The 24,656-nt window shown below is 43.0% G+C and overlaps 1 protein-coding gene across 2 annotated transcripts; it reads left to right on the forward strand.

Annotated features, from left to right (window-relative positions):
* Window positions 1-266: 266 nt before the first annotated feature.
* smoc2 (SPARC related modular calcium binding 2) lies at window positions 267-24,364 on the forward strand. Of its 2 annotated transcripts, none has more exons than XM_042432563.1 (13): window positions 267-1,233; window positions 6,722-6,884; window positions 9,033-9,139; window positions 9,357-9,456; window positions 10,261-10,305; window positions 12,617-12,697; window positions 13,546-13,620; window positions 15,179-15,365; window positions 16,426-16,508; window positions 20,894-20,993; window positions 21,241-21,488; window positions 22,280-22,317; window positions 23,827-24,364. In XM_042432563.1, exons 1-13 carry the CDS (start codon window positions 1,159-1,161, stop codon window positions 23,848-23,850), a joined length of 1,326 nt encoding a protein of 441 aa, XP_042288497.1. In that variant the 5' UTR covers window positions 267-1,158; the 3' UTR covers window positions 23,851-24,364. The 2 variants fall into 2 exon arrangements, with proteins under 2 accessions (XP_042288497.1, XP_042288498.1); XM_042432564.1 differs by having other exon boundaries at window positions 269-1,233; window positions 12,650-12,697.
* Window positions 24,365-24,656: the final 292 nt, after the last annotated feature.

The raw sequence follows: 24,656 nt of genomic DNA on the forward strand, positions 1-24,656 counted from the left end.
GATGCCATAGCTTTCTTTACAGCCTTCCTTGCTGAAACATCTTTTTCAATTGTCCCTAACAGAGGTTGTTAAAGTCTATCTAACATCTGTAACCACTTGTCTTTCTGTGCTGTGAGAACTTGTAACTCCTTGGAAGCACCGTTTGGTGGCGTTATAGTTGCAAGGTGCCGCTCTCTCCACTAACAAGGAAAGCTCAGATGACTTGTCAAATCGATGCCAAGAAGAGCACCACCAAACTTCACATTTATCATGTCCCTTTTATTCCACCGACATCTATATTGACTGTAAGAGTATTACCATTACTCAAATAGGGGCCTAAGTATAGCGTTCCCTACTTTCTCCCCTTGCGTGCGATATACTGTAGTATTTAATTTTCCTCTCAGAAACTAACAACTAGATAATGTCCTTTCCTTGTCTGTGTATTGTATTATGTCAGTCTATTTATAAAGCACGTTTAAAACATATGTTGACCAAAGTGGTGTACAGACATGACAATTACAATGAGATGTCTGGGCAGTATGAGAGTTTGAGCGCAGACTGCGTTTATTCTTCCTTCTGACCCTCCCAGCAGACAGTAGCCTGTCTGAACCCCTCCTTTCTCTGCCGAACGAGTCTCATAACAAGGTCTTCTGGAAAAAAGGGGATTACTTGTTGTCTTTTGAGGGAGAAGGAAAGGGGAACAAAAGTTAAAGACAAGAATACCTGACGTGTTTGCCTCAGCTACCAGCAGCAGACGGAGTCGCTCAAACGTACACCTACCTACCTACCTACCAGCGAGGAACTGCCTGCATCCGATAAGGGATATAGTCCTCAAGTGTGGTGGGAGGGGGTGTGGAGAAAAGAAGTCGAATTGGAGAGAGGGAGAAGAGACACCGAGGGAGGGGAAAAGGTCAGGGACACGGGGGGTTTATCGCACTGCCAGAAATAAGGAGAGTGTCTACACAAACGGTTTGGCAGACGAAACCAAGGAGACGAAGTGAAATAAACCAGCACCCTGTTCTCCACCACTGAGATTTTTTTCGGAAGGACTACTTTGGATTTTTAAACATTTTCGAAGTCTTCCAGAGACACTGTTTGTGCTTTGGTGAAATACAGGCAACCCAGACTGAATTTTGGACCGTGCGTAATTTGGAGAGTTTATTGCCACGCTGCGTCAGGATGCGCGTCTGTCCGCTGCTGGTCTTCATCTGTCTGCTGAGCGCTGGACGCGCTCAAAAGTACTCCGCTCTCACGGTAGGAATGGCCACATACTCCCCACAACACTTATCGCTCACATCCACTCTGTAATAGATAGTTTTATAGTTTTAAAAGCCAAATATTTCCTTGTGCATTTCATGCGTAATGGTTGGAAACACCAAGAGGAATACACACTGGCAATTTTTTTACAACAAAAATGCAGCCCTGAAACACTGACTTTTTTTAAGTTAGTGTGTAAGTTCATAAAACTGGCATTCGTCGTCCTTTTTGAGCGTTTGTGTTGTGAGCTTTCCGTCTAACAATCATAGGCTTATATTGAAAATAACCAATAAACACAGAGATTTTATTGCATTGTGGCCAAGGCTGACGATATGATGTGTATATGCAGTCTCTCTCCAAAAGAAGACGTTTTCACTGTTTACTGTTATGTTCATATTTGGTGGAAATTCAGGCTCAATTTAGGATTGAAAATAAAACTCAGCAGGCTATTAACTAGAGAAGTCTGTGTTCTCCCCTGAGCTTTATGAACTCAATGTCCCTGTGTTGCAGGGTCTCTGTACAGTATGTCTGAGATGGCAGAGCTGTTGGCTTGTGTGTAAGGAGCTGACTGGTCTGTTAGCTGCAACACTGGGCACCAACAAGTGGGTTGCTTTTAGTGCCTCTACCTGCCTGTGTCCCTCTCTGTCTCTGTTCACTCTCGTTGTTTTAGTGGCTCTGTGGGGTCTACGCTGCCAGTGTCAGCAGGTCTACTGCACCAAAGCACATGGCATTGTTTACAGCAGCAGAACAGAGCATACTGTCCATTTTTTCCCAAAATTGCAGGAGAAAGTGCAGCTTTACAGGCAGAGGAGGTTAATTTCATGGCCATGATCAAGTGCAGGTATAGTGCTAAAGGAGGAATAATAGACAGCAGAATGTGCACTGTCAGAGGTTTCCCCCCTTGATTTAGAGGTTGATGTGACAGCCGCCTCCCCCAGCACCATTATTTATCGTCCGGGTGAAGATGCTTTAATATCCAGTTGGAAACAAATGGCCGTGAGTTGTTAACCTGCAGGTGAAGGGTCGGATATCCTTTCTCCCTGATGGCACTACAGAGTTGTGGAATGTGGGATGAAGTGTTGCACTGAGCAGATGCTCCCCTGATACACACATTCACACACACAGAGTATCTTTACAGCAATGAGAACAAATAATATGAGTGTTTCCTGAGATGTCATGGGTGATAATATTTACCCAACAATTAATGAAAAGGGCACACAGATGCAGCAGTGTGTGTGTGTGTAGTGTATTTGGATATGACAGCATCCACCAGGCTCTGGACATGACTGTACTGCGGTTCATTAGACCTCCTTTATTGGAATAGCAGATGGAGCACTGGACTTGTACTTCTACAGGACTTTATGAGTGATTACTGGCTTATTGTTTGAGTGACACAGGAGAGGTTATAGCTGGTTTCAAGAAAATGTCTCCATGTGATATTTTGTGCATATTTGAGGTCGAACAGGCAGTTAAATATATGGGATATTTGCCCAGGGTATTCATGAGCCTGAATTTTTTCCATGGTTTGTGGAAGTATGAAATAGTGTGTGAAAAGATGAGGGTGCACAGAACATTGGCTGCCTCTTTGTCAAAACATATGGGCTCCATTGCCCCCCGTGCTTTCATAATTGTGCACCTGCCCAGAGAGACTTTTTTATTGTCACATGACTACTAGTGGCCTTTCACACCATATCTCTTTCTTTTTAACATCTTTCACAGCAATTAAATGCCTTTTCCTTTGATTGAGTTAGTAGCCTGGTTAAAGGCTGTCACTTTCTTCCCTTTCCACCATGCAGGAAACTAATGATCCCCTTTGCATCCTAGCGTCCACGCAGGAAACTCCCGCCAAGGCCATTTAACACGTTTGTCTCAGCTCTCAGCTGGGGCCCCCATTGACCCTGCGGGGCCGTGGTGTGAGGGGCCTCTCGGGGTGCTGGAAGCAGGGGCCTCCCAGCCCAGAAGGCCCTTATCAGCCTACAATGTGCTCTCTGCTGGAGGCTCGCCTCCTTCGTACTCCATTCAATCCCACAATGCCGCAGAGCCAGGGGGAGGTAATAGGATTTGATTTGTATGCTGGTTGGTCTTGGAAAAAAAAATTTCCCTTACACTCCGCCTGTCTCTTGTTCATTTGCCAACCTCTTGTATTATTTGAGCAGATGCAAAAAGCATCTTCCAAGAGAGATCATGTGAAGAAAAAAAAAAGAAATCATGGAAGGAAAGAGAGGAAAGAGAAAGAAAAACTGAGAAAGTGAGATACAGCTGTCTGGAAGTAGGCAAGAAAATTATGTGAGCAATAAATGGATATGAGTCACAATATGTGTTCTGTCTTGTATGAGACTCCTTTTATGATAAATTAGGATGGGAGCTTGTGCTGCTTGTAGCCAAGGCGATCCATCACTTTCTGCTGTGTTGCTGTGCATGGCGAGGGTGCCGGCTTGCAGAGGCGGGAATGAGACATCAGGGGAGTGTCAGAGCTCTGCCTCGGCCTTGCCCATCCATCACCACAGGCCAAACGCACAGAGATCTGCAGCAGACAGCTAACTACCATTAGGAGTACACAGGAGGAAGAGGTCCTCAACACACCATTAGTCTCCGAAACTTCCTTCTCTCACTGGCTTTCACATCTTATTTTATCTTGTTCTTCAGTGGGGCCAACTGCAACTGAAATAAACACTTGGATGTCTGATAGTGAATCTGGGTGGTTGATTTCATGGGTGGCTGATTTCATGGCTAACTGTGTTCTCCATGCTGAGTTCTTGGAGCTTTATCGTAAAACTTGCAGGCACTTGGCGCTCTGCTGTGTGGTATACAGTGGACATCTAGCAGGATGCTGAGCTGCTGAATGAATCTGTTTGGGTTGTCAGTCTGCTGGCTGGCAGGGGCTGATGCTGATAATACTGGTGTGGTGTGGACACTGGGGTGGCCAGTGTGGGTTGTGGCGAGGCTGACAGCCCACCACCGAAGCATGGCTGGACGCACTCAGACATTATCGGAGAGGTTACTAACTGTTGTGTGGCCATAGTCTGCGCAGAAACCGTCTTCATGAACCAGCCTGTCATGTCTGCTGGACTTTAAGTGAAGGGGTGAGCTGTGAAAGACTGAGCGGAGGGTGAGAGGAGGTCACCGCTTCAGACGGACGTCCTAGGTGGCGTGGGGAGGACAGAAAGAGAGGGAACGGGGGTACCGACGGGAGACTGTCAGTTAAATGTAGTGATGCAAACGATCCAAGAAACTCAGAGACATTAACAAGAAGGGGAAGGGGGATGTTTGACCACCAGTTCAACCAAAGAAATAAGCAGCAGGGGAAAGAGAACGAGAATGTCCTAATCTATTCATATAGTATAATAGTTGTTCATTGTTCCATTAAATAACAGGTGCCTTGTTGATGAGGGCCAACGTGGCTTCTGATTGTAACCATTTGAGAAAATTAATAAAGTCTACCAACCAACCCCTCTCAAATAAAGTCATATTCTCCAAAGTGGCAACTCTTCTTTAAAAGAAAGCTTCCTTTAGCAAACTTAAAATGGAAAATCATCCTAATTGTATATAAACAGCATAAGTGTGAAAAAGTAAAACCCAAAAACTGACTGTCTTTCATAAGAGAATGCAGAAATTAGAGAAAAATCAAAAAATATACAGCACAAATCATCTTGAGACCCCTCAGGTTTCTCCTCCCTGAGGCTGGGAATCACAGCTGAAGACTACTGTGCTGAAAGTCTTGGCTTTCCTGAATTAAAGACAATACTTCAATCCCTGGAAACAGGCAACATTCACTCATATGCAGTTATTCCTAAAGGAAAGCACTCTCCATATTTCTGTCTAGAAAGATGAAGGATGAGCTTTGAGACTTGGACACACGCTGTTCTTATGAAGCAAACAGCTCTCCCACTCTGCGACGTCAGGATTCATTTTGCCTTCTCTTCATAACAACACATCATTTTTAAAAGCCAGAGAAGAAAGGGCTTGTAAAAAAAAAATTTGGAGAAGTTTTTGAAAAATTTCATTCAATCCAAAAGACTCATCTTCCCTCCCTTGCGGCTCCTCTTCCGATGTGTTTGAACGGGCCTCTCCTCTCTGATCCCCCCTGGGAAGATTTATGAGCAGGGTTGACAGAATGGGCCGTATCTCCCCCCTCTGGCCCAGGGCGACGTTGCCTTCCCTGCCAACCCTCTTCCAGGTGCACCGTGGCCCAGGCAGCCCTGCAGCCCTGCTCGTCTGAAGGCGGGGGGTTGCCATCAAACCTCATCTCTCACTTCATTTGTAAGATGTCAGACACAACAAATTTCTTTTATTGCTGATCATCCCACCCTCTTCATGGATGTGTGTCTTTTCTTCTTGCTCTGTATCTTGCCATGCCCTTTCTTTTGAAAGAACAGATTTATATGGCTTACCTTTAAGTAATGGCTTTGCCTCTCTGCTTTGTGCCTAAGATTGATTAGTATGTGTGAGAAGAGAGAGAAAGTTTCTATCTGTGTGTGTGTGTGTGTGTCTGCTGAGAATAGTTGACAGAACAGGCATTCAAACAGATTTTGGACATTCGTGCATCCACTAAAAACTGAACAAAAACATCACAAAACAAAAGAGCAAAACTGAATGAAAAATTCAGCCTCATACGTGCAAATATTTTCATTATAAGAGAAGACAAAAAGGCTTCAGAGTGGTGTTTATCTATGGATATGAGTGGCTGAAAACAGCACCTGCATCAGCATGGGGTATATTAGCTTGTTTTTTTCCACTCAACCCAGGTCATTATTCCACCCAACTGAATGAATCACGCAAACTTTATGAAAACCCAAAACTCACACTGTAGCAGCACAAAGCTGCCTGACATCTAGTTTATCTTTTCATTCATTGTAGCAGTCACAGCTTGTTGCCACCCCCCTCACCGCTGCCGTGCCCCATTGTGTGGCCTGGCGAGGGGGTTTCATACTACGGTGGCAGATACAATGGTGGCATTGACACAGGTGATCCGATGCGTTCAGCCAGGAGTCTGCGTTGTCTTGTTTCTCTTTTCATGGTTGAGTAAAACATCCTCAGGAGTGATTCCAGGTGAATACTTATGCAGGTGTTGGCACAGACAAAGAAGCAAGGAAGCATCAGTCAAATCTTCTCCTGCCCTTTAGACAAAGACAAAGCAGGGCTGCTCCCAGACAGGCTTATAATGAAACTGTGTCTTCTTTGTGTGTTTATCAGTGTTTTGTAGTGTATTTATGAAAGGACGTGGCTCATGCTCATGAACCACCGATAGAAGTTTTGAAACAAAATTAACAATTTGTATGGCTTGGCAATGGACACTCATCCTCAGACTTATTGGTGTAAAAGCCTGTTTTTACAATCTCCAACCCCTAAACATCATAAATCCCTCCAGATTTACACCTGTTGTTGTGGCAATTAAACTCGTTTGATGCAGAGCTCCTTGATTTTGAGAAATGACTCATTTAGCAAATGTTTTCTCTCCTTATCTCCTACTTTCTCACTTCTGCAGTTCCTGCGGGTGGATCAGGATAAGGAGTGCAACATGGAATGCAGCGCAACTACTCGCAAACCGCTGTGTGCCTCTGATGGCAGGACCTTCACATCTCGCTGCGAGTTCCTCCGAGCCAAGTGCCGCGACCCCCAGCTGGAGGTCATCCGAGGGCCATGCAAAGGTCAGGTCATGAGTCACGCTTCAGCGCCGCCTGACGCTCTCAAACGCGCAGAGGGGGTCACAGTAGAAACTCCTGGGTTAAATTCATTTCAGCATAATTGATTCTTTGAGTGCTGGGAGGACGAGTGGGGTTGACACGGTGAGAGTGGGTGGAGGGGTGTGGGGGGGGTGCTGCTGTCTGCTGGCTGCAGTGATAAAGGAAATGTACGTTAAGTGGTCATTATACACACTTCCTCTTTTCAGTTGAAATTATTTTTGTTTACTCATAGATTTCATGCTTTGTATCAACATACGTACATGACATACATATAGCATAGCCTCATGGGACAACCAACAACTTTCTTATTGATATGAAATGGCTCACGCTCTCTGAAATCAGATACATTATGCAGAGGCGAGACCATTGGAATGAAATATCTTGACAAGAATTAATGATCTCATTTTCATCATACTAGATGTAAAGCGGTACATATTTGACCGATGGAGGACTGGAGATGAAAAGCAAAAGGGGAAGGAGAGCCAGTGGGGTCAGGCAACTCACAGACTCCCTCATTGTTACTCAGTGTTAGAAGGAAGAACCCACACACCCCAATGCCACGGCCCCGAATACCCGCCCCACTCACTAACTCTGTACTGCCAGTTCATCGCTGTACAGACTGGGGACAATGCCTCATTCTTACACATTACAATATTAGATCACTAATGCAGAGAGCGTGAGCGACAGGGTTTGCTTAAAAAGAAGTCTCGTATGATGGAAAAGCATTCCACAATTTTATGCCCGTGTTGGGTCTCTATGGCAACGTCTCTAAGCGGACATCTGGATGTGGCGGACAGCGCCGGGACACAGAATAGAGGATTCCAGCTAGGAAGCTGAAAGGGACAAGAGTCCATGAAAGTCGTATTGTATGCGTCAATAACATCGGGTCTATAAGAGCTCGGACCCCCCTCTGCTTCTGGATAGCCGGGGTGAAAGACACAGCAGCAGCAGCCGAGTCAGCAGCAGAAATAAACCAGAGGGCTGGTCTGGCCTAAAAGCACAGAGATGGGATTGTGTTTAAGGATGGTGAGACTGGCACCACATTTGTTTTCTATCACTGTGTGCATATGATTCAAGTGTCCTGTCATTTTTTCCAGTCAGCTTTTTGGTCGGAACCCCCTGGAGAACGACGATGGTTTTGGGTTTTTCCAATGGAGCTAACTTTAGAGCTCCTGAACTTGCTGTTTTCCTCCATCCGGAACATCCAACGTCTTGCCCCCTCTCCCCACTAGTGACAGTGACACAGACACACACACACACACACACATGCATACACTCTAGACAGAGAGAAACCAGTGCACATTCTCCCGCATGTGTCTAGTCTAATGGACAATCCACTGTAAGGCATGCCAGCAGCCTCCTGACCAAAAGTGGTGGACGTTTTTAAGCTTAGCATGAGTCATTGTTTTAATGTGATTTGAACCTGCAAGTCAGACGGGCACTGCGTGGCAGCTAATGTGTCACACCAACTTACCATCGAACCCATCGCTGAGAGTTTGCACAGCTGGCGCTGTTGGTCAGGTTGGATGAAGCAGCTGTGGAATGACAAGATGATCCATGTCTCTGACGGACAGATGTGAAAAGACTTGAGGTGCACACTGGTGAAAAGTTGCTGACCCACATTTATATCGACAAACACTTAGAGGATAGTTCAGGCTGAACTGAGGAGACAGTCGAGGTTTAGGAGGAGAGAGAGGCAGACCGAGAGACATTAAGGAAGGGTCAGGTTTTCCCTGTGCATCAGCCCTTTTCTTGGGTGCCTGGAATGTTCTACAGGAGCAGCACGAGCTGCCTCACTCAGTAATGGCTTTACCACCAGGCACAGTGCAAGCCTGCCTGATGTGCTCCTAATAAGACCGGGGGTGTTGGTTCTATTCCCAGCCACACAAGTATCTGCCGCTTCCGAAATGTCTTGAATTGTTTCCCCTCCGTCTCCCTCTCTCCCTGCATTTTGCTTTCATTCCTCATCATCCATGAGATTCAACATCTTCCACTGACTTTCTGAGTGCATCGGTTTTGTATTTGTGCACCATAAGAAAATAGTTGAGCTGTGGGTTGAATCATGGATTTCTCTGATGTGTAGTGACTCTGGTGATTTGTGGTGCTCCTCAGATACATCCAGATGTGTAGCAGAGAAGAAGTACACAGAGCAGCAGGCCAAGAAGCTCTTCCCTCAGGTCTTTGTGCCTGTGTGCAACCCTGATGGCACATATAGCGAGGTAACAAAAACACAACATAAATAATTATCCCAGTTTTAAATATGAAGGAGGTTTGGAAAAGATTCATTCAGTCACACAAAGAATTTCCACTTTTTACTCCTTCCTGAAATGATCTGTTGATGAGTTTTGACACTGTCTCTTCACATTTCATTCTCACAGATGCCAAATTTGGTTTATCTTGTGCTAACTTATTTTTTTTACATGCTGTGTTGCTTAGGTTCAGTGTCACAGCTACACTGGATACTGTTGGTGTGTCAACCCCAATGGCCGACCTATCAGTGGGTCAGCAGTGGCCAATAAAAAACCACGATGCCAAGGTAGGTACAACCCCATCAACCTTTCTTATAACGAGCCGCTGTCAGTAATTATACTCTCGTGTAATGAGCCCAACATTTAAAATGACTTATTTGTACTAGAATGTGGTTTGTGTAATTTTGTGAGGCAATGATGATAAATCGCATTCAAGCATGACATTCCATGTTTGTGGGGGGTGTAATCTTCAGCCCTGTGGAACAGTGGTCAGTGCTGGACCGACAGCCACAAAGTCTGAGGGCCACCCGAGGACGTTGCTCAAGGCATGGGGCTGCGGTGTAAATAAGCCTAGTAGAAAATCCCTGCTGCAGAGTTGAGCAACAAAGTTAAACTGTAAGGAATGTAAGTGTTCTTGGAGGATGGCGTCTGCCAAACAATCAAATAACCAATGCCACATGTCCTCCCTGTGTGTCTCCATGGGGCTGCCTTGGAAGTTGCTGCTGTTTCAATTGGAGAAAGCACCAGAAGTCGCTGTAGTTGTAGTGGCAGTAGTCGTAGTAATGTAACTGCCAGCTCTACTTTAGTAGTTAAAATGTAAATGAAGAAAATGCCATTAAAATGCCTCTCCATCCACATGCATGTGTTAGCCACTGTACATAAATTAATAACATTTGAAAATAAAAAAAGAGAGCAGAGTTTTCCACTGTGGTTCACTTCTTAAGCTTGGCTGCTGTTTGTTCTTGTGCCACAAAATGAGGCTGGATTTTTTTAAGTATGTCAGATGCCAAAGATCTGTAATCTTTTTTCATTGTTGAGGATATTATGAAAAAGTGTGTTGTTTTAATTAATTTCAACTTACTGCTTTTCAGGATCAAAACAAGAAAGACCTACCACAAGAGAGCCAGGAAAAGCAGGTGAGAATTTAATTCACGAAACATTCATTCTTGAAGGCAAATTGTCTCCTTTATATGTATGTATGTTTTTGCGTTTGTCCATGTGTATGTGTGGATCTATCTAAGCATGCATGTATGTGTGTGTGTGTGTGTGTGTGTGTGTGTGTGTGTGTGTGTGTGTTTGTGTGCGTATGTGTGTGTGTGTGTGTGTGTGTGTGTGTGTATTCCTTTGTATCTCTGTGTCTGTTTGCCTGCATCTGTGTTGGGGATGTGCAGTGTGGGTCGCCTGTTAAGGCTTGCCTCTCTAATATTTTGTCAATTCGACAGAGTGTGAGCAGCCTGAAGGCTCATATAAAAGCTGTCTGTTACTGAGTAACAAGTCTAAGGAGAGAGGCTGCAGTGAGCTTTAATGCACACTGCCAGCAGCTACAGTGTCTATAACTGCCTGTTGTCTTAACCAGGCAGCCAAACAGCCAGGGAGGAGCCAGAATGGAGGAACAATGACTTATCATAAGCTCCTCTTCTCTAACTTTAACACTCTTGGTCATTTCTTTTTCAGCTACAGTGTCATAACATACAAGGAAATGTTCTCACTTTATCCTCCACCCTACTTTCATCAATATCTACATCAATATCTTCCCTTTTCCAGATATAGAACCACTCAGTTCCCTCCAGCTCCACTCCAGATACTGTATATCTTGCCCTCATCTTTTAAGAGATGATTCATTTAACTGATGTGATTTGAATGCGCAGAAAGTCAAAGTGTAATTTGGGTGGTTTCTGATCGATTCCTTATGTGATTATGCGTGTGCATGTGTGTGTGTGTGTTTGCGTGTGTGAGAGAGAGAGAGAGAAAGTGCACATGCATCCACTTGTATTTGTCACATAGGTTATTCCTGTCATTGTGACATTAACGTCTGTGCCTCTCTCTCTCTCTGTAAACAGTCTTGGGTATAGTGTCTGTCTGAGCCCAGCCAACTCATTACACATAGATCAAGTGGGAATGCAAAATTTGAGAGAGGAGGAGGGATGGTGGGAGAGGAAAAGAGGGAAAGAGGGAGGAAAAGAGGTGGAAGGGGGGGTGGGGGGGTTTGTGGTTCAATCTGAACTGGTTGGATAAACATGGTGGTGAAAAGCAGAATAAACTTTAGATTTGTTGTGTGCCAGCACTGAAAATAGCAGTGATTGCATCAATATTTTGATTCAACAGAAGACCATCAGTACATAAGCATTCCATGGTGACCATTGCTGCACTTTTATTATCAAGACATTTGGTACAGTTAAACTCCAAATGCTTTACCATAAACCCATTTCTGGTGCTTGACTTGACAAATTTATTCACATGCTGGAATCATATGCAGCTGACGACTGACAAACAGCAGTAAAACTAGTGCCGTATGACCACAAATAGCGCGGGGGTTTCCTGGCAGATGCTAAAAGAGGTGTTACAGTCATGTAAAAGGCCGCAAAGTAAAGCTAGGTCATTAGTGGTTTATCGTAAATCCGAATCATAAATACACTTTTTGAAATGGCATTTCCATCCGTTAAGTGAGCAGGGTAATAACATGTCTACCTAAGTCAGTCACACTGACTGTATGTATTTTTATCCACCAAGCATGCCTGAGAAGATGAATGCCTGGCGTAACAAACTTGCATTTAATGTAAAATCCTGATTTTGCAATGGAGAATTCTTGCTGAAGAAAAGAAGTTTAAGTTTAATCCCTGTTTGTGGAGCCACTCATTCGATATGCCCTGACTCATGCATTAACAGAGCTTTGCTTTGAGCAGAATGAGTGACCCACACTGAGGTTAACCACACCTACGGCCGTGGTTTCACCCTAAGCGGCTCAAAACCTCCATCCCCCTCTCCCCCCCTACCGCAAATCAAACAAACAAACAGAGGCCAAACAAACACTGAGCTGGATTCTCCCACCATTAATTGGTTCGTCTCAGACTTGGCTACTTCATTCTTCATCCCTTGTGTCTCTCCCACCTTCACACAGCTCTTATATGCAGGCAATGGAAGGATGGAGAAGAACATCAAGGACAACTGGTCCTCATCCACTCTTCATTCATTCTAACTGACCTCAATCTGTCCTCCATAGCATAATGATCTCCCTTGTTGCATGAAGTCAAACCATGGGAATATATGACCACTACTTGTTTTCCTCCTCCTCTCTCCTCTTACTAAGTCACCTCTTTCACCTTCCAACACTCCTCTCTTTCTCTTTCTCTTTTTCTTTTACTTCTATTTCTATCCTTCTTGGCCGGGCAACGTGCAAATCTCATATAGTTAAGTGTTTTCTCATCTAGCTTACTCTCGTAATTGTAGTCTCCTTGCAAATATTCTCCATTCTAAATGCAGATGAGACTGGCCTAGTGGTGGATCCACAGCCTGCTGTAGATGAAGAAGGTGAGCTTTTATGCATCACACTGTGAGTAAGAACAATGTTTGATACTGAGCCTGTGTTTACTGAGAAACCACTGACTCAAAAACACAGCCCCAAAACATCCTTAAAAGGCCATCAGTGCCTGCACATGAAGCAGTTACAGCATGAAGCTTCAAAAAAGGACATTCATTGAGATGTGATAACATTAAGATGTGCAAGGTTCAATGTAAATATAGATAAGAACTTTTTATTTTTCTATGCTGTTGATGTTAAAGTGATATTTAAGAACAGGATATTAGTACATGCTAAAACATAGTCATGCCAGCACACTTCAGTGATGACACACTTTTTCATTCAAGTGAATGAGGAGTCACAAAATCTTGCTTTTTCATGTATGAGGTAAGAAAGGAGGTATTTTAAAATAAATTGCAAGACTTCTTGGACTCATTCACTTCTTTTAAACTCCAAATGGCAGAGAAAACAACTTCCTACATTTCAAATTTAATAAAGATAATCCATCACTGTGAGTGGGAAACAGATAATCACATTTTGTGAAGTTGCCATTGAGCACTTATCTCATCTTTTTATATTTTAATGGAAGAATCATTTCATCTTAATGTGAACATTTGAAGACATGAAAAGATTTATAGTCATAGATCATAGTTTACCTACTCTCTTTTTGCCTCTTTATTTCTGGTTGTAGCTAGCGTATTCAGTTTACTTCCCACATCCACTCCAGCAATTTGTGATTCGATAACCTTGATGTGCGTTTTACAGTCTGTGAGGTTTGGAACTACCAGGTTTGGCTCAGATGATATACAAGTGTGTTTTCGATTGAAGCTAATAAAGCTGTCTTGGTGATTTCTTTCAGACATCATTTCCCAGTACCCCACTTTGTGGACGGAGCAGGTTCGCAGCCGACAGAACAATAGAACCAGAGCACCATGTGAGTTTCAAAGACCACTTTTTCTTTAATGACAGCGACCTCAACTCAAAGCACGTTCTGTGTTTTTCCTACTTGTGTAAGCAATCATGGTTTGAGGCTGTTCCTGTCTTTTAAGGACAGATGGTGGGTTGTGAAACCAATACATCTTGGTGTTGGAGTGCGTCAGGCTTTGAGGATCTGCTTCTCTGTGGTTCTTCGAGTTGCAGCGTATCTGTAATTATCAGCACATGGCACAAACACAGGATCTCCTATTCTTCTGGCTGGTCCATCCTGTTCTCCTTTTACACACATGCATGTTTATCTTACCACACAGATCAGTTACCTCTGTGCGCTTTTGGGAAATATGTTGCTTTCTGCATAAGAAAAATGTTATTTTGAGGCCAGCCTAGAGATGAGAACCCTGTGTGCATGTGTGCATTTGTGTGTGAATTCCATTATCATAATTTACAACCAATAAAAAAACCCCGAGAAATGCAGCATTGATGGTTTTGATTACCATGTGCTCTTTGGGGTATTGGGGTGAAATAAAAACACCCACCCCAACAAAGAGAGCCCATACGGAGGAGCTGGAGCGAAGAGAGTCGCTTGAGAAAGCGGGGAGGCATTTCATTTGGTCTCTTTTGTGTGGGTAAAGATCTCTAATGAAAATAAACAAAGAAAAGGGATATCCATAATCCCGCAATAGCTTCCGAGCCTTGAGGCGAGCAACAAAAAAAGGAGAGATTGGTGATGAAAGCCCTCGTGGCCAGAAGAGCTCTGCTTCAATCCCTGAGTTTAATGCTTAAAATCTCTGTTGGAGAGCTGCATGGCAGAGAAAGAGGCTGCTGCACAGAAAAAGTCTGATTAGATCCTGCTGAGGCGCCGCAAAAGCCCATCTTTCTCCCATCAAGACCATCGTATTTTCTGTACATATGGATAAAGGAAAGGATCATGAAACATTGCATTTTTCCCTGGGAATTTTGTACATGTAAACATATAGATCCCTGGTACTTTACAGTACCCTGCAGTAGTGTGTCAGTGTGTGTGGGTGTGTGAAGGCGAAGGCCCGACTGACCACTGTTCTGCCTTTGTCTTGTCTGTTTCTCTCTCTGTCACACACATCCACAGAGGGCAGTTGAGTGTCCAAATATTTACCTTACTTGGAGCATGGGAGCTGTACTTAGTCATTAGCCCGTTAATGTCCGTAAACAGTGCCACGGGGGGCTGATATAGAAGTCTACACACACTGTCTCTGAGCACTCATCCTCCACCCCTTTGTCTTCTCCAGCGCTTCAACCTCCTTCTCTGCCTCTTCAGAGATTCAGAAGCAACAGTTGGAGTGTAAAGAGACAGCAGTGCATGCGTTTGGGAAAAAGAAATTAATTCAAACATGCTCTATGTTGTATAAATCCAAATTGTGTTAGCCAGATGTGGTTTAAACTTTAAACAAACCCTTTTGTTCATGAGTGTGTGTCTGGGTACATGTGTTTGCCAAGTCACACAACCACAAGTGAGAGACCACAGACTATCCACTGACACCGTCGCTGATTCCTTTATAACCTCTGACCTCGCTTTCCAGCCTCATCATGTGACCAGGAACAGCAGTCTGCCCAGGAAGAGGCACGGCAGCACAAGAACGACGCTGTATTCGTGCCTGACTGCGCCCAAGGAGGGCTGTACAAGCCGGTCCAGTGCCACCCCTCCACCGGCTACTGCTGGTGTGTACTAGTGGACACTGGACGGCCCATACCTGGCACCTCCACCAGGTAGGAGAGACCACATCAATCCCAAACTCCCCTCTACAGCACACTCTATGGCTCTTTTGGGGGCTTATCTTTTGTACTTTCACCTTAATTTACAAAGATTCCTGGTATTTATTGCTCCGTGGCAAACCATCCAGACGGTTGTTACACAAAGCCGTTAAGTGATCATTAGCCACCCTTACTCAGCAGATTGGCCAGTAAATAGAGAGACTGTCCTTCAACTGGATGACCCAGCTTCAAGCTCTTTGTTGGCAAGTGCTTTATCTACTGCACTAAAATGTCCTAGAACAACATTGAGCATTATTTTTGCCTTCAGTCTGAAATTCTGCAAGTCTGCAATCATGCAAACTTTGTAGGAGACTGTCTATTTGGAAGAAAATGTTAGAAATAAAGCGACATTCAGACAACAAAAAGAAGATTCTCTATTTCAGGCTCACAAAAGGCTTGAGTCTGACATAAGCAGGCAGACAGACATCTCCATTTTCTGATGAGACAGAGTGACTCAGTTAGTCTGGTGAGGGGCAGGTCAGAGGTCAGTCAGGCTGGCAGAGCAGGGCACTGGTACACTTATATTGAGCAGCGAGGCTGGGTATCAGATTAACAAGGCTCCAGGCAGAGTGCCAGACAGCACATTAGCACACATATGGAAGCGTGGATTTTCCCCCTTCTCTCCCCTTGTCCCTCGCCAGCTTTTGGCCCAGTCGCACAGCAGCAATCGGGGCTCCGCCGACTCTCCAAGGGAGGCCGTGAAAGCTTCCTTGTGTCCCACGCTCCCTGTCTGGTTCTCTCCCTCTATCTCTCTCTTTCTCACCATCCCTCCCCCTCTCTGTCCTCATAACAGTCCCAAATCCTTCTCCTCTTTTTGGACGTGTTTCACAGCCTCTGGTTTGCCACAAACAATTATTTGAATCCCTGAGATTTAGCTGTACAGGGGTAATTGGAAAACATTGGATTCATCTCTGATTTTACAACGAGGACAGCTTTACTGTTATAAACAATTCCTTTGACCCATTTCACTTTGAGTGAAATGGCATTTGCTCAAATGACGTACTCTCTATCACAGGTATGAGCAGCCAAAGTGTGACGGCAATGCCAGGGCCCACCCAACAAAACCTAAGGACCATTATAGAAGCAGACATCTCCAAGGTAAGTCTCCAAAGACTGGCCTCAGTCTCTGTTTTTCCTCTCTGTTCAGACCACATGGTGAAGTTCTTCAGCAGCCGGCCTCCAACTGCTGCCGCTCTTCCAAGGTTGTGATAACAGCATGAGTGTGTGTGTGTTTATTGACATCATTAGCACTGTTGGTCAAGGAAACGCTTGATAAAGGCTTGATGATTGCCAGATACTGCCCCTCGCTGGTCAATAAGCCACGAGACAGAGACGGATCATGGGGGGGATTAATCTTCAACTGACATGGAGAGATGGAGGATAGTGGGATGATAGCACGGAGGAGAAACAGCAGGGAGGAGAGGTGGAGATAATGGATAATAGGATGCCAGAGCCAGGTAGTGATAGATGGCTTGACAACAGTATAGATAACTAAATTGAAGGTGGTTTAGAGAGTGTGGTCATGGTGGTTGGGTTCATTTATGGTAAGAGTGTTTGCTGTGTTAATTGGCTATTTGCCTGACAGGAATTGACGCTTTGAAGCTGCTGTAATCAATATTTTATTAACTTTGATTTAAATGACTGCGTGTATGTGAAAGGGGTTGCTCGTAATGATTAAACCACAGTAAATTCTTCAGTCTGCAGTTCCCCTTAATCTTATGAAGCTTTTTAGGCTCTTTCAGCTCATTGTTTTGGTTTTACAACCACAACTTTACTGTTTGGATTCACTTTCACTGCTTTAATCAACCTAATTTCCAGATGCTGTAGGCAGCTGTTTTCAGCAAACAGCTAAAAATCCACTGTACTAGACTTTCCCAGCACCAAACAACAGACAGACAAAGTTAGGGACTACATTTTGATATATTTGTGTGGGATTTATAATAACATTTACAGATGGATAATATTGGAGATGGATAAAATTATCATGGGTCACATTAGGTTTGCAGATTTTGAGAATTAATAAAAACAAGTGCCAGAAGGTTGCTTTTACTGCCATGGCTCTCACAGTTGAGAAGGCTTTCATGAATCTTGTTTTCCTAAGTCCTAGATGGACAATCGCAGTGAATGGATTATTTTAGAGCTATGAAATATTACAATGTAATATTGATACCAAGATGTGAAACTAGATATTTGAGTTTTTCCTGTTTTGGCATTTTTTTCTCCATTTATTGGACAGGGGATAGTGAAGAAGGAGAAAGGAAACAAGGGGAAATAGATGGATATGACAACAACGGTCCCTGGCTGGAATTGAACCAAGGACATTGCGGTTCTGTGGCATGCGTAGTAACCATTCAGCTACCAGACGCTCCTGATTTTTCCCTTTTTTATTTCAACAAACAAGTGTTTTCATATCTTCTTTTTGGCAATTTTGTCTTTTATGGAGAGTCAAAAGTTAAGTGCCAGATAGAAAACTTTTATAGAGCTGCTCTCTGATTAAACTTTGACCTACCATGCTGCTTGAATAAAATATGGATGGATGATCATAATTAACAATTTTGGGTGCTTCATCTGTGTTTTTACATTTTTATATATTGAATAATAAATATAATATAATAATAATATTTAATTTTGTCCCTCAAGACTTGGTTAAATGTCAAAATATAACAAATGACAGGCAAAGCAGAGCAGAGTTATAGCTTTCAGGTGCTGCATACAACCAAATCATAGTTTAAAGCTGAATGATGCTTGGCAAATTCGTCGTCTTTAGCTGTTTTTTTGGTGGTTTGGTAAACATGTTAATAATCCAGCAGCATATGAACAGAGCTGCCACTGTTCCTGTCCCATCCATAACTGTTTATGTAACAGTGTACCGGGCCAGAGCTGTGCTCTATGCTCGCAGGTGCTGCATTTTAGCAGCAGAGCAACACTCTGTCTCTGCTCAGGCATCGTGGACTCTTACTCGTACAGTGTGTATAAAACAGTGGGATAGACAGTCACAGATGAATGCTCCTTAGTCCAACAAGTGTTACTCATCTTTGCCTTCCAGTGGCACTGATGGCATTGCTAGGATGTTGAACAGTAATGATTACTGTCAGCAGAAAGTGTGAGGCAGTGATGGGGTGGAAAACAGTCACAACTATCCCATGAGAAAGACGTCAAGCCCAACCAAACACCTCCTTAACACGTAGCAGTAGGACAGAGAAGAATATACATATTCAGCCATGCAGACACTCACATGAGTACACAGACTTCATTCTAAACTCGTCAAAGAAACCTGCACCGTATCAGTCTCCCATTATAAAATACACAAGGACAGAGTCAAAGAAACTCAGCATCTTGTTTTCTTTATGAGCAATTGCGTCAACGGCTGTAAACCCTGTTACTGTATAAACCAGCGATAATTATAAATGTTGCCTTCACATCGCTGCAGCCCATTTGCTGTTGAAGCGCTGGTGTTGAGAGGTTTATGGGGCGACATGCGAGAAAGGAGCCACTTGCCCTGAAAGAGGCAAGAGAGGAAAGCGGCGCATTTGGCTCGCTTTCTCCCCAGAGACGGATCACGGGATACCATCGGGGCAGGCATTGGGAGCTGCGGCTGTGAGTGCTGACAGGCCTCTGCCCCATGTGGCTCCACAGAAAAACACTGCTTCTTATTGACAGTAACACACACATGTAAACATGCACTTACTGGCCAACTTTTTTACGGCACACGGGCAGCAGATATCTGGAGGTATTTACTTAGAGGTGCAGCTTTTCAACAAGAAACACTCTAATCATTTGAGGCTTTCTCAGCTTGATCCCATCCCGTATCTGTCAAACTCAGGCATTATATATAATTAGAATCATTACCAAATAAGACAGCAGCCGTTTACTGCCACAGCCTTGAACTGAACGGAAAATGTCCAGACAATTTCCTTTGAATGACAGCAGGAACGTATGTGTCCTGCCCCTCAGCTAAACAGTGTCCAGACAGACAGAAGCTGATCTGTCCCTCCCCCACAAGAAACAAACCTCTGCTGCCAAGAGGGAAAGACTGGAGCCTTACCTGATGGCTTCCCATTTGAATGGACAGACATACTCAGATTCCTGTAGCATTACGGAGAGGATGTGTGCTCTCCATGAAAAACACTAACTCTCAAACAAGTCCAACTGCATCCCACAAATCTCTCCTCAGTGAGTAGCCAGATAAAAACACTTTGCCATCTGAAGGTGCAATTGTGTGAGTGTCTAGACTCATTTACCACATGAGGCTCCGCAAGGCACCATTTTGGCCATTAACAGGTGGGTCAGATATTTTACTGGGCTAGGGCCAGAGAGGGCCCACTAAAACTTAAATGCAAGTCTGCTGAGCATGTAAAGAGGACTGCGGAACAGTTTGAACATGTGTATTATTCAACCGTCAACTCAATGCAGGCTGCTAAAGCCCTGCGCTACTTGGGAAAGGTGGAGTGGAGGCTGGGTGCTGGGTGTTTACGCCAATGCTGGTCGCCACCTGTTCGAGAGGTGCAAAGCATGCTATTATCTCCAACACAGGAGAATCTGGCCCCGCAGGCCTGGGCCATAAAAAGAGTAGTAGCAGAACAGCAGAGGGGAGCCGGACTGTGAGAAAGCAGAGAAGAGCCGGGAGAGGAATCCAGGAATCTCTCAGGCCTCCGTAGCCTTCAGCTCTTCCAGAACAACCTTGGCCTCCTCTTAAAACTATATGGCCTAACAGACAATTACTATCATTAGGGTCATTCCACCCCAGTTGTCCCTAATTTTATTTTTTTTTTCCGTCATTCTGCTTGTAATAATGCTTCTCTGTTGATTTTAGTTGGGTACTTCATGATATACTTTACCTTATAGTTTTATGGGTTAATTATATCATTATGTCATCTCTAGCTGACATTTCAAATAGTAATCCCATCACATGCTGGCGATCAGGTGTTGAGTTGTGTCTATTTGTCTGTGGATACCTGCATACCTTCAAATCAGACATCCCTTAGACAAAATCCTAAGTAACAATGTGTCTGTCAAGTCTGCATTTGGTCCACTTGATGACTCAGGTGAGTCTCAGGAGCTGTATGGAGCCTCTTGTCCATACACACAATATTCAGTAACGTCTTCTGTGCCTCCAGCTGTCAAAACCACTCAGGGGCCTCCTGGATGATTGGCAGGTATCTTCTTCCTCCTCCAGATGAGGGGAGGTCTGACACGTTATGAGAGGGAGTAAAAGACAACTGTGAGAGTCTTGTTTGGGTTTATTTTCTCCTCCGCTGTCTTTATGTGCTGCTCACGTTAAAACTACGCTGCCTTTTACATGACGTCCCTCCCCAGACATTTATTAGGCCACCTATGACGGCAGCATTCCACACTGTTGTAATGCTGTTTACTGGGGGATACTTTTTCGGTGTTTGCTGACATGTACGTGCACTTACTTCCACATGAACTACATAATGCATACTCTCACACACTCATTCAGGTATCTGTGGTTTATTTTCCAGGCTGTCCTGGGGCAAAGAAAACAGAGTTCCTAACAAGTGTTCTTGATGCGCTGTCGACAGACATGGTGCACGCTGTCACAGATCCAGCATCCACTGGAAGGTACGACAATCGGAAATGGATTTGTTCATCTTACAATTTTTCATGTACATCAGTGGGTTCAGTCATTTAGCACAAAGGCACAAAAGTATCCTGCCCTACAGCTGATTTTGGTTGGACTGAACACTAGGGTAGTCATTGGCTTCCACAGCAAGTGATTCGACTCTAGTGATGTGACTTATTCTAGACAGATGGATGAATGGATGGAGGGGTGATTATTAGACAATAACCTGATGAATTTGGCTCATAGGATGGCCGAGCCTGACCCCAACCACACACTGGAGGAGAGGGTTGTCCACTGGTATTTCAGTCAGCTGGATAAAAACTCCAGCGGTGACATCGGAAAGAAGGAGATCAAGCCATTCAAGCGCTTCCTGCGCAAGAAATCCAAGCCCAAGAAGTGTGTGAAGAAGTTTGTGGAGTACTGCGACATCAGCAACGACAAAGCACTGTCTCTGCAGGAGTTGATGGGCTGTTTGGGGGTGACCAAGGAAGAAGGTGAGCTGGAAAACACCATCATGTGTAAATGTATTCTTCTGCACAAAATCAGGCTTCAAGCTGATGATCATTGCAGTCAGAAGGTAAAATTGAACTAGTGCAATTGATTGTTTGCTAAACCTCTCCCCAAAATAGTGATTGTCCAGTCATAGCTTAGCAACTGCTTTGTCAAGAATTTCCCCACATGCCAAAGTAGTGATTTAAAGAGAGAGCATTTAAAGAGTTTGAAGGGTGGTGTCTTTTTTATCACCTTTCCAAAACCACAAATACAAGAGCAAACGTGTATGGAATGGATTTAACAGTAGCCTTGTCTTGTTTTGCATTATTACACAGCACTGAATTAGCATGATATGTGGCCATCAAATACATATTTCAGACCCTTTTGCAGTTTTCTCATTTTTATTCTAGGCAGCTGGAGACATACAAAAAGTCAATATATGGAGTTTTCTGGAGCTAATGGTAATTAGTTAGCTACCGCTAATACAGTCCGCTAGCAACAGTAGTCATTTCAGCTGCCAAACCAACGGTCCCAAGTAAAAATTAGATGCCTGCTTTTGTCTACATCTTATCTGAAGTCAAGGAAACATTGTTTCATTTAAATAAATTAACTTTTAGTTGTAATCTGCTACCATTGTCAATGTGATCTGCACATATGCAGTGCTAGATTGGAAAGCTTGACAAGTGTAGCAACAAGTGAAGGGTCAATAGCACAATGATTTGACATCTGAATTGACTTGCAGTAGTTCCTCATATTATGGTTGTTGAGGTTTACGTCACTTTTTGTCTTGCAGGGGCCAAAACGGGAGAAAGCTTATCTTCCAGTAAACTAGTAAGTGAGTCATTCTACCAAACGGATGCCATTTGGGTCTGCAATGTTGGATGAGGTGCATAAGGCACAAAAAATATGCCAAAGTATGTTTCCAAAGCTTAAAGCTAGAAATTCAATTGTTCTTGTTAACATGATATATGAGAAAATACTATTCTTAAAGAGTAACATACTATTTTTTAATAATTTTTCATTAGTACATGGCCATATTCACATGTCCATATTGACCAACATGACATTTACATCTAAAATATCACCAAATAAATAAATTACTACCCTGTCAGTGGGTGGTTCTACTTCCAGTGAATAGGCTAAAATGTCTACTTTGAGGATGAAAGCTCAAGGATGTGTGTTACAAGCTTAGTGTTTCTGATGTAGGCTAATCACTTTATTTTCTGTTAACTTAACCCTGTTTGGTTCCTGCCCCCTATGAAAACCCATTGGTACAGAGATCCTTCATCTCAACTTCTTTTCTTATTTTAATTTATTATCAATAACACTCCATATTTGTGTTCTGTTGTAATAATTTTCTTGCAAGGACCCCAGGAAGACTAGCAGCCATTAAATTGTCAGCTAATGGGGATCCTAATAAAACAAAACAACAAACAACAAACACAGACCCCTGTCTCATTTCAATTACTTGCTCATTCTCACTCACTCACTCACTCACTCACTCACTCACTCACTCACTATCTCTTATAATCACTCACTAATTCACCAAATTTTGTCCATTTATCTAATGCTGTAGTTTCAAAACATATAGAATAAAAGTGACCAAATGAGACCAAAAGACCAAATGTGTTATGAAGTATTTATGTTTAAAGAATAATGTTGCTTATTTCATAACAGATCTGAAAAAAGTTTCTAATGTCAGATGAAGGCTAAAACCAACAGATCATATAGAGAGACAATTTGTCTGTACCACTCCGTCACAGTGAACCACCCTGTCACATCAGTTACCACCCTGTCACGGGTCATTTTGTTAAAAAATGATGGAAAAGGAGTGAAATGCTTCATAAATTAATGTTGAATAACATTCTTGTTTTGTGGACTGATCAAATGATTATAACTTTTATTTGAAATTTTGAAGTGAATTAGTATTTTTTGCAAAAAATGAGGCCATTGACATGTTGAATTTGTATTTCAAGATTAAGAATCTAAATATGAAAAATAAGGATTAAATTACATACTTTCTATTGATGGTTTCCAAAAAAGGGACATTTTACTTGCAGGAAAACATTAGATTTTTAAAATTTATTTTGTGTATTATTACTCAACTGGTGTACATATTGTCCGTGACGGGGTGGTATTAATAAGCAATTTATGCCTGAGGTGAAAAAATATGTTTTCTTGGAGTTTGATCTTGATGAAAATTTTAAAAATTGCAAAGTGGAAATGGCACCTATTTCATAGAACGACTCAAGTAAGCATTCCTCCCACCCCACCTGATATTAATGGCTGTATCATTAGTGCATATGTCAAACTAATAGCACTTTTATTTCCTCTCCTCAGAATCCCTCGAAGAAGCAAGGCTAAACTAACAACTGAGATTTCCCCTCCCACATGGAGATTCTGCCCTCGCCAATCGGCAATAATGGAAACCATAGTATTTGCACTTTGTACTTTAAAAAAAATGTAAATTCACTTTGTAGAAATATGGTATTTAAACAGACTGCTGAATCTGTGAATGATGTAGTTAGCTTTTTATGTCCTGACAAACAAAAATTATTTAACACATACAATGTATGTGTCCTTTGTGTGTCTAAAAGGTATACTTTTCAGAGATGTACAAGTTTTCATGTTTGATGTTTCATTTTGTGCCCCTCACCAGGTGTCCTTTTCCTCTCATGTTGATGATGTTAAAGCGAATATATGGATAGTTTGCTACACATTTTGCTCCAATAACTTAGAACATACCATCTCTTACTATAGCATCTCTTCCTGTGCTTTGTACGGCAGTTTGCAAGAATGTTTTAAACATACATCATTAAAACGTCCCACATGTTCACATGTATTCATGTTTATTAGAAATAAAGAACTCTTTTATACACTTTTGTTCTCTGTGGGTCCGCCAGTCTTAATGTGTCAAAGAGGGTTAATTAGGTCAGAAAATTCCTTTGTTGCTCTCTAATCCAATTAGTCCTCCATATTTTCTTTCTTGTTATATAAATCTTGTAATGCTTTTCCTGTTTTGTGTTTTCTTGCTGTGTCTTTAATAAAACACCTTGTTGACACAGTCTTTAGGAGCCAAGTATTAGTCATACATAGCAAAGGTCGTGTATCATCCCACTTTCAGACAGCTTGCCAATTCCCCCAAGGCAACATTTTGGAATTGGAAAAAT

Source organism: Thunnus maccoyii, chromosome 14, assembly GCF_910596095.1.
Source record: "Thunnus maccoyii chromosome 14, fThuMac1.1, whole genome shotgun sequence".
NCBI lineage: Eukaryota > Metazoa > Chordata > Actinopteri > Scombriformes > Scombridae > Thunnus > Thunnus maccoyii.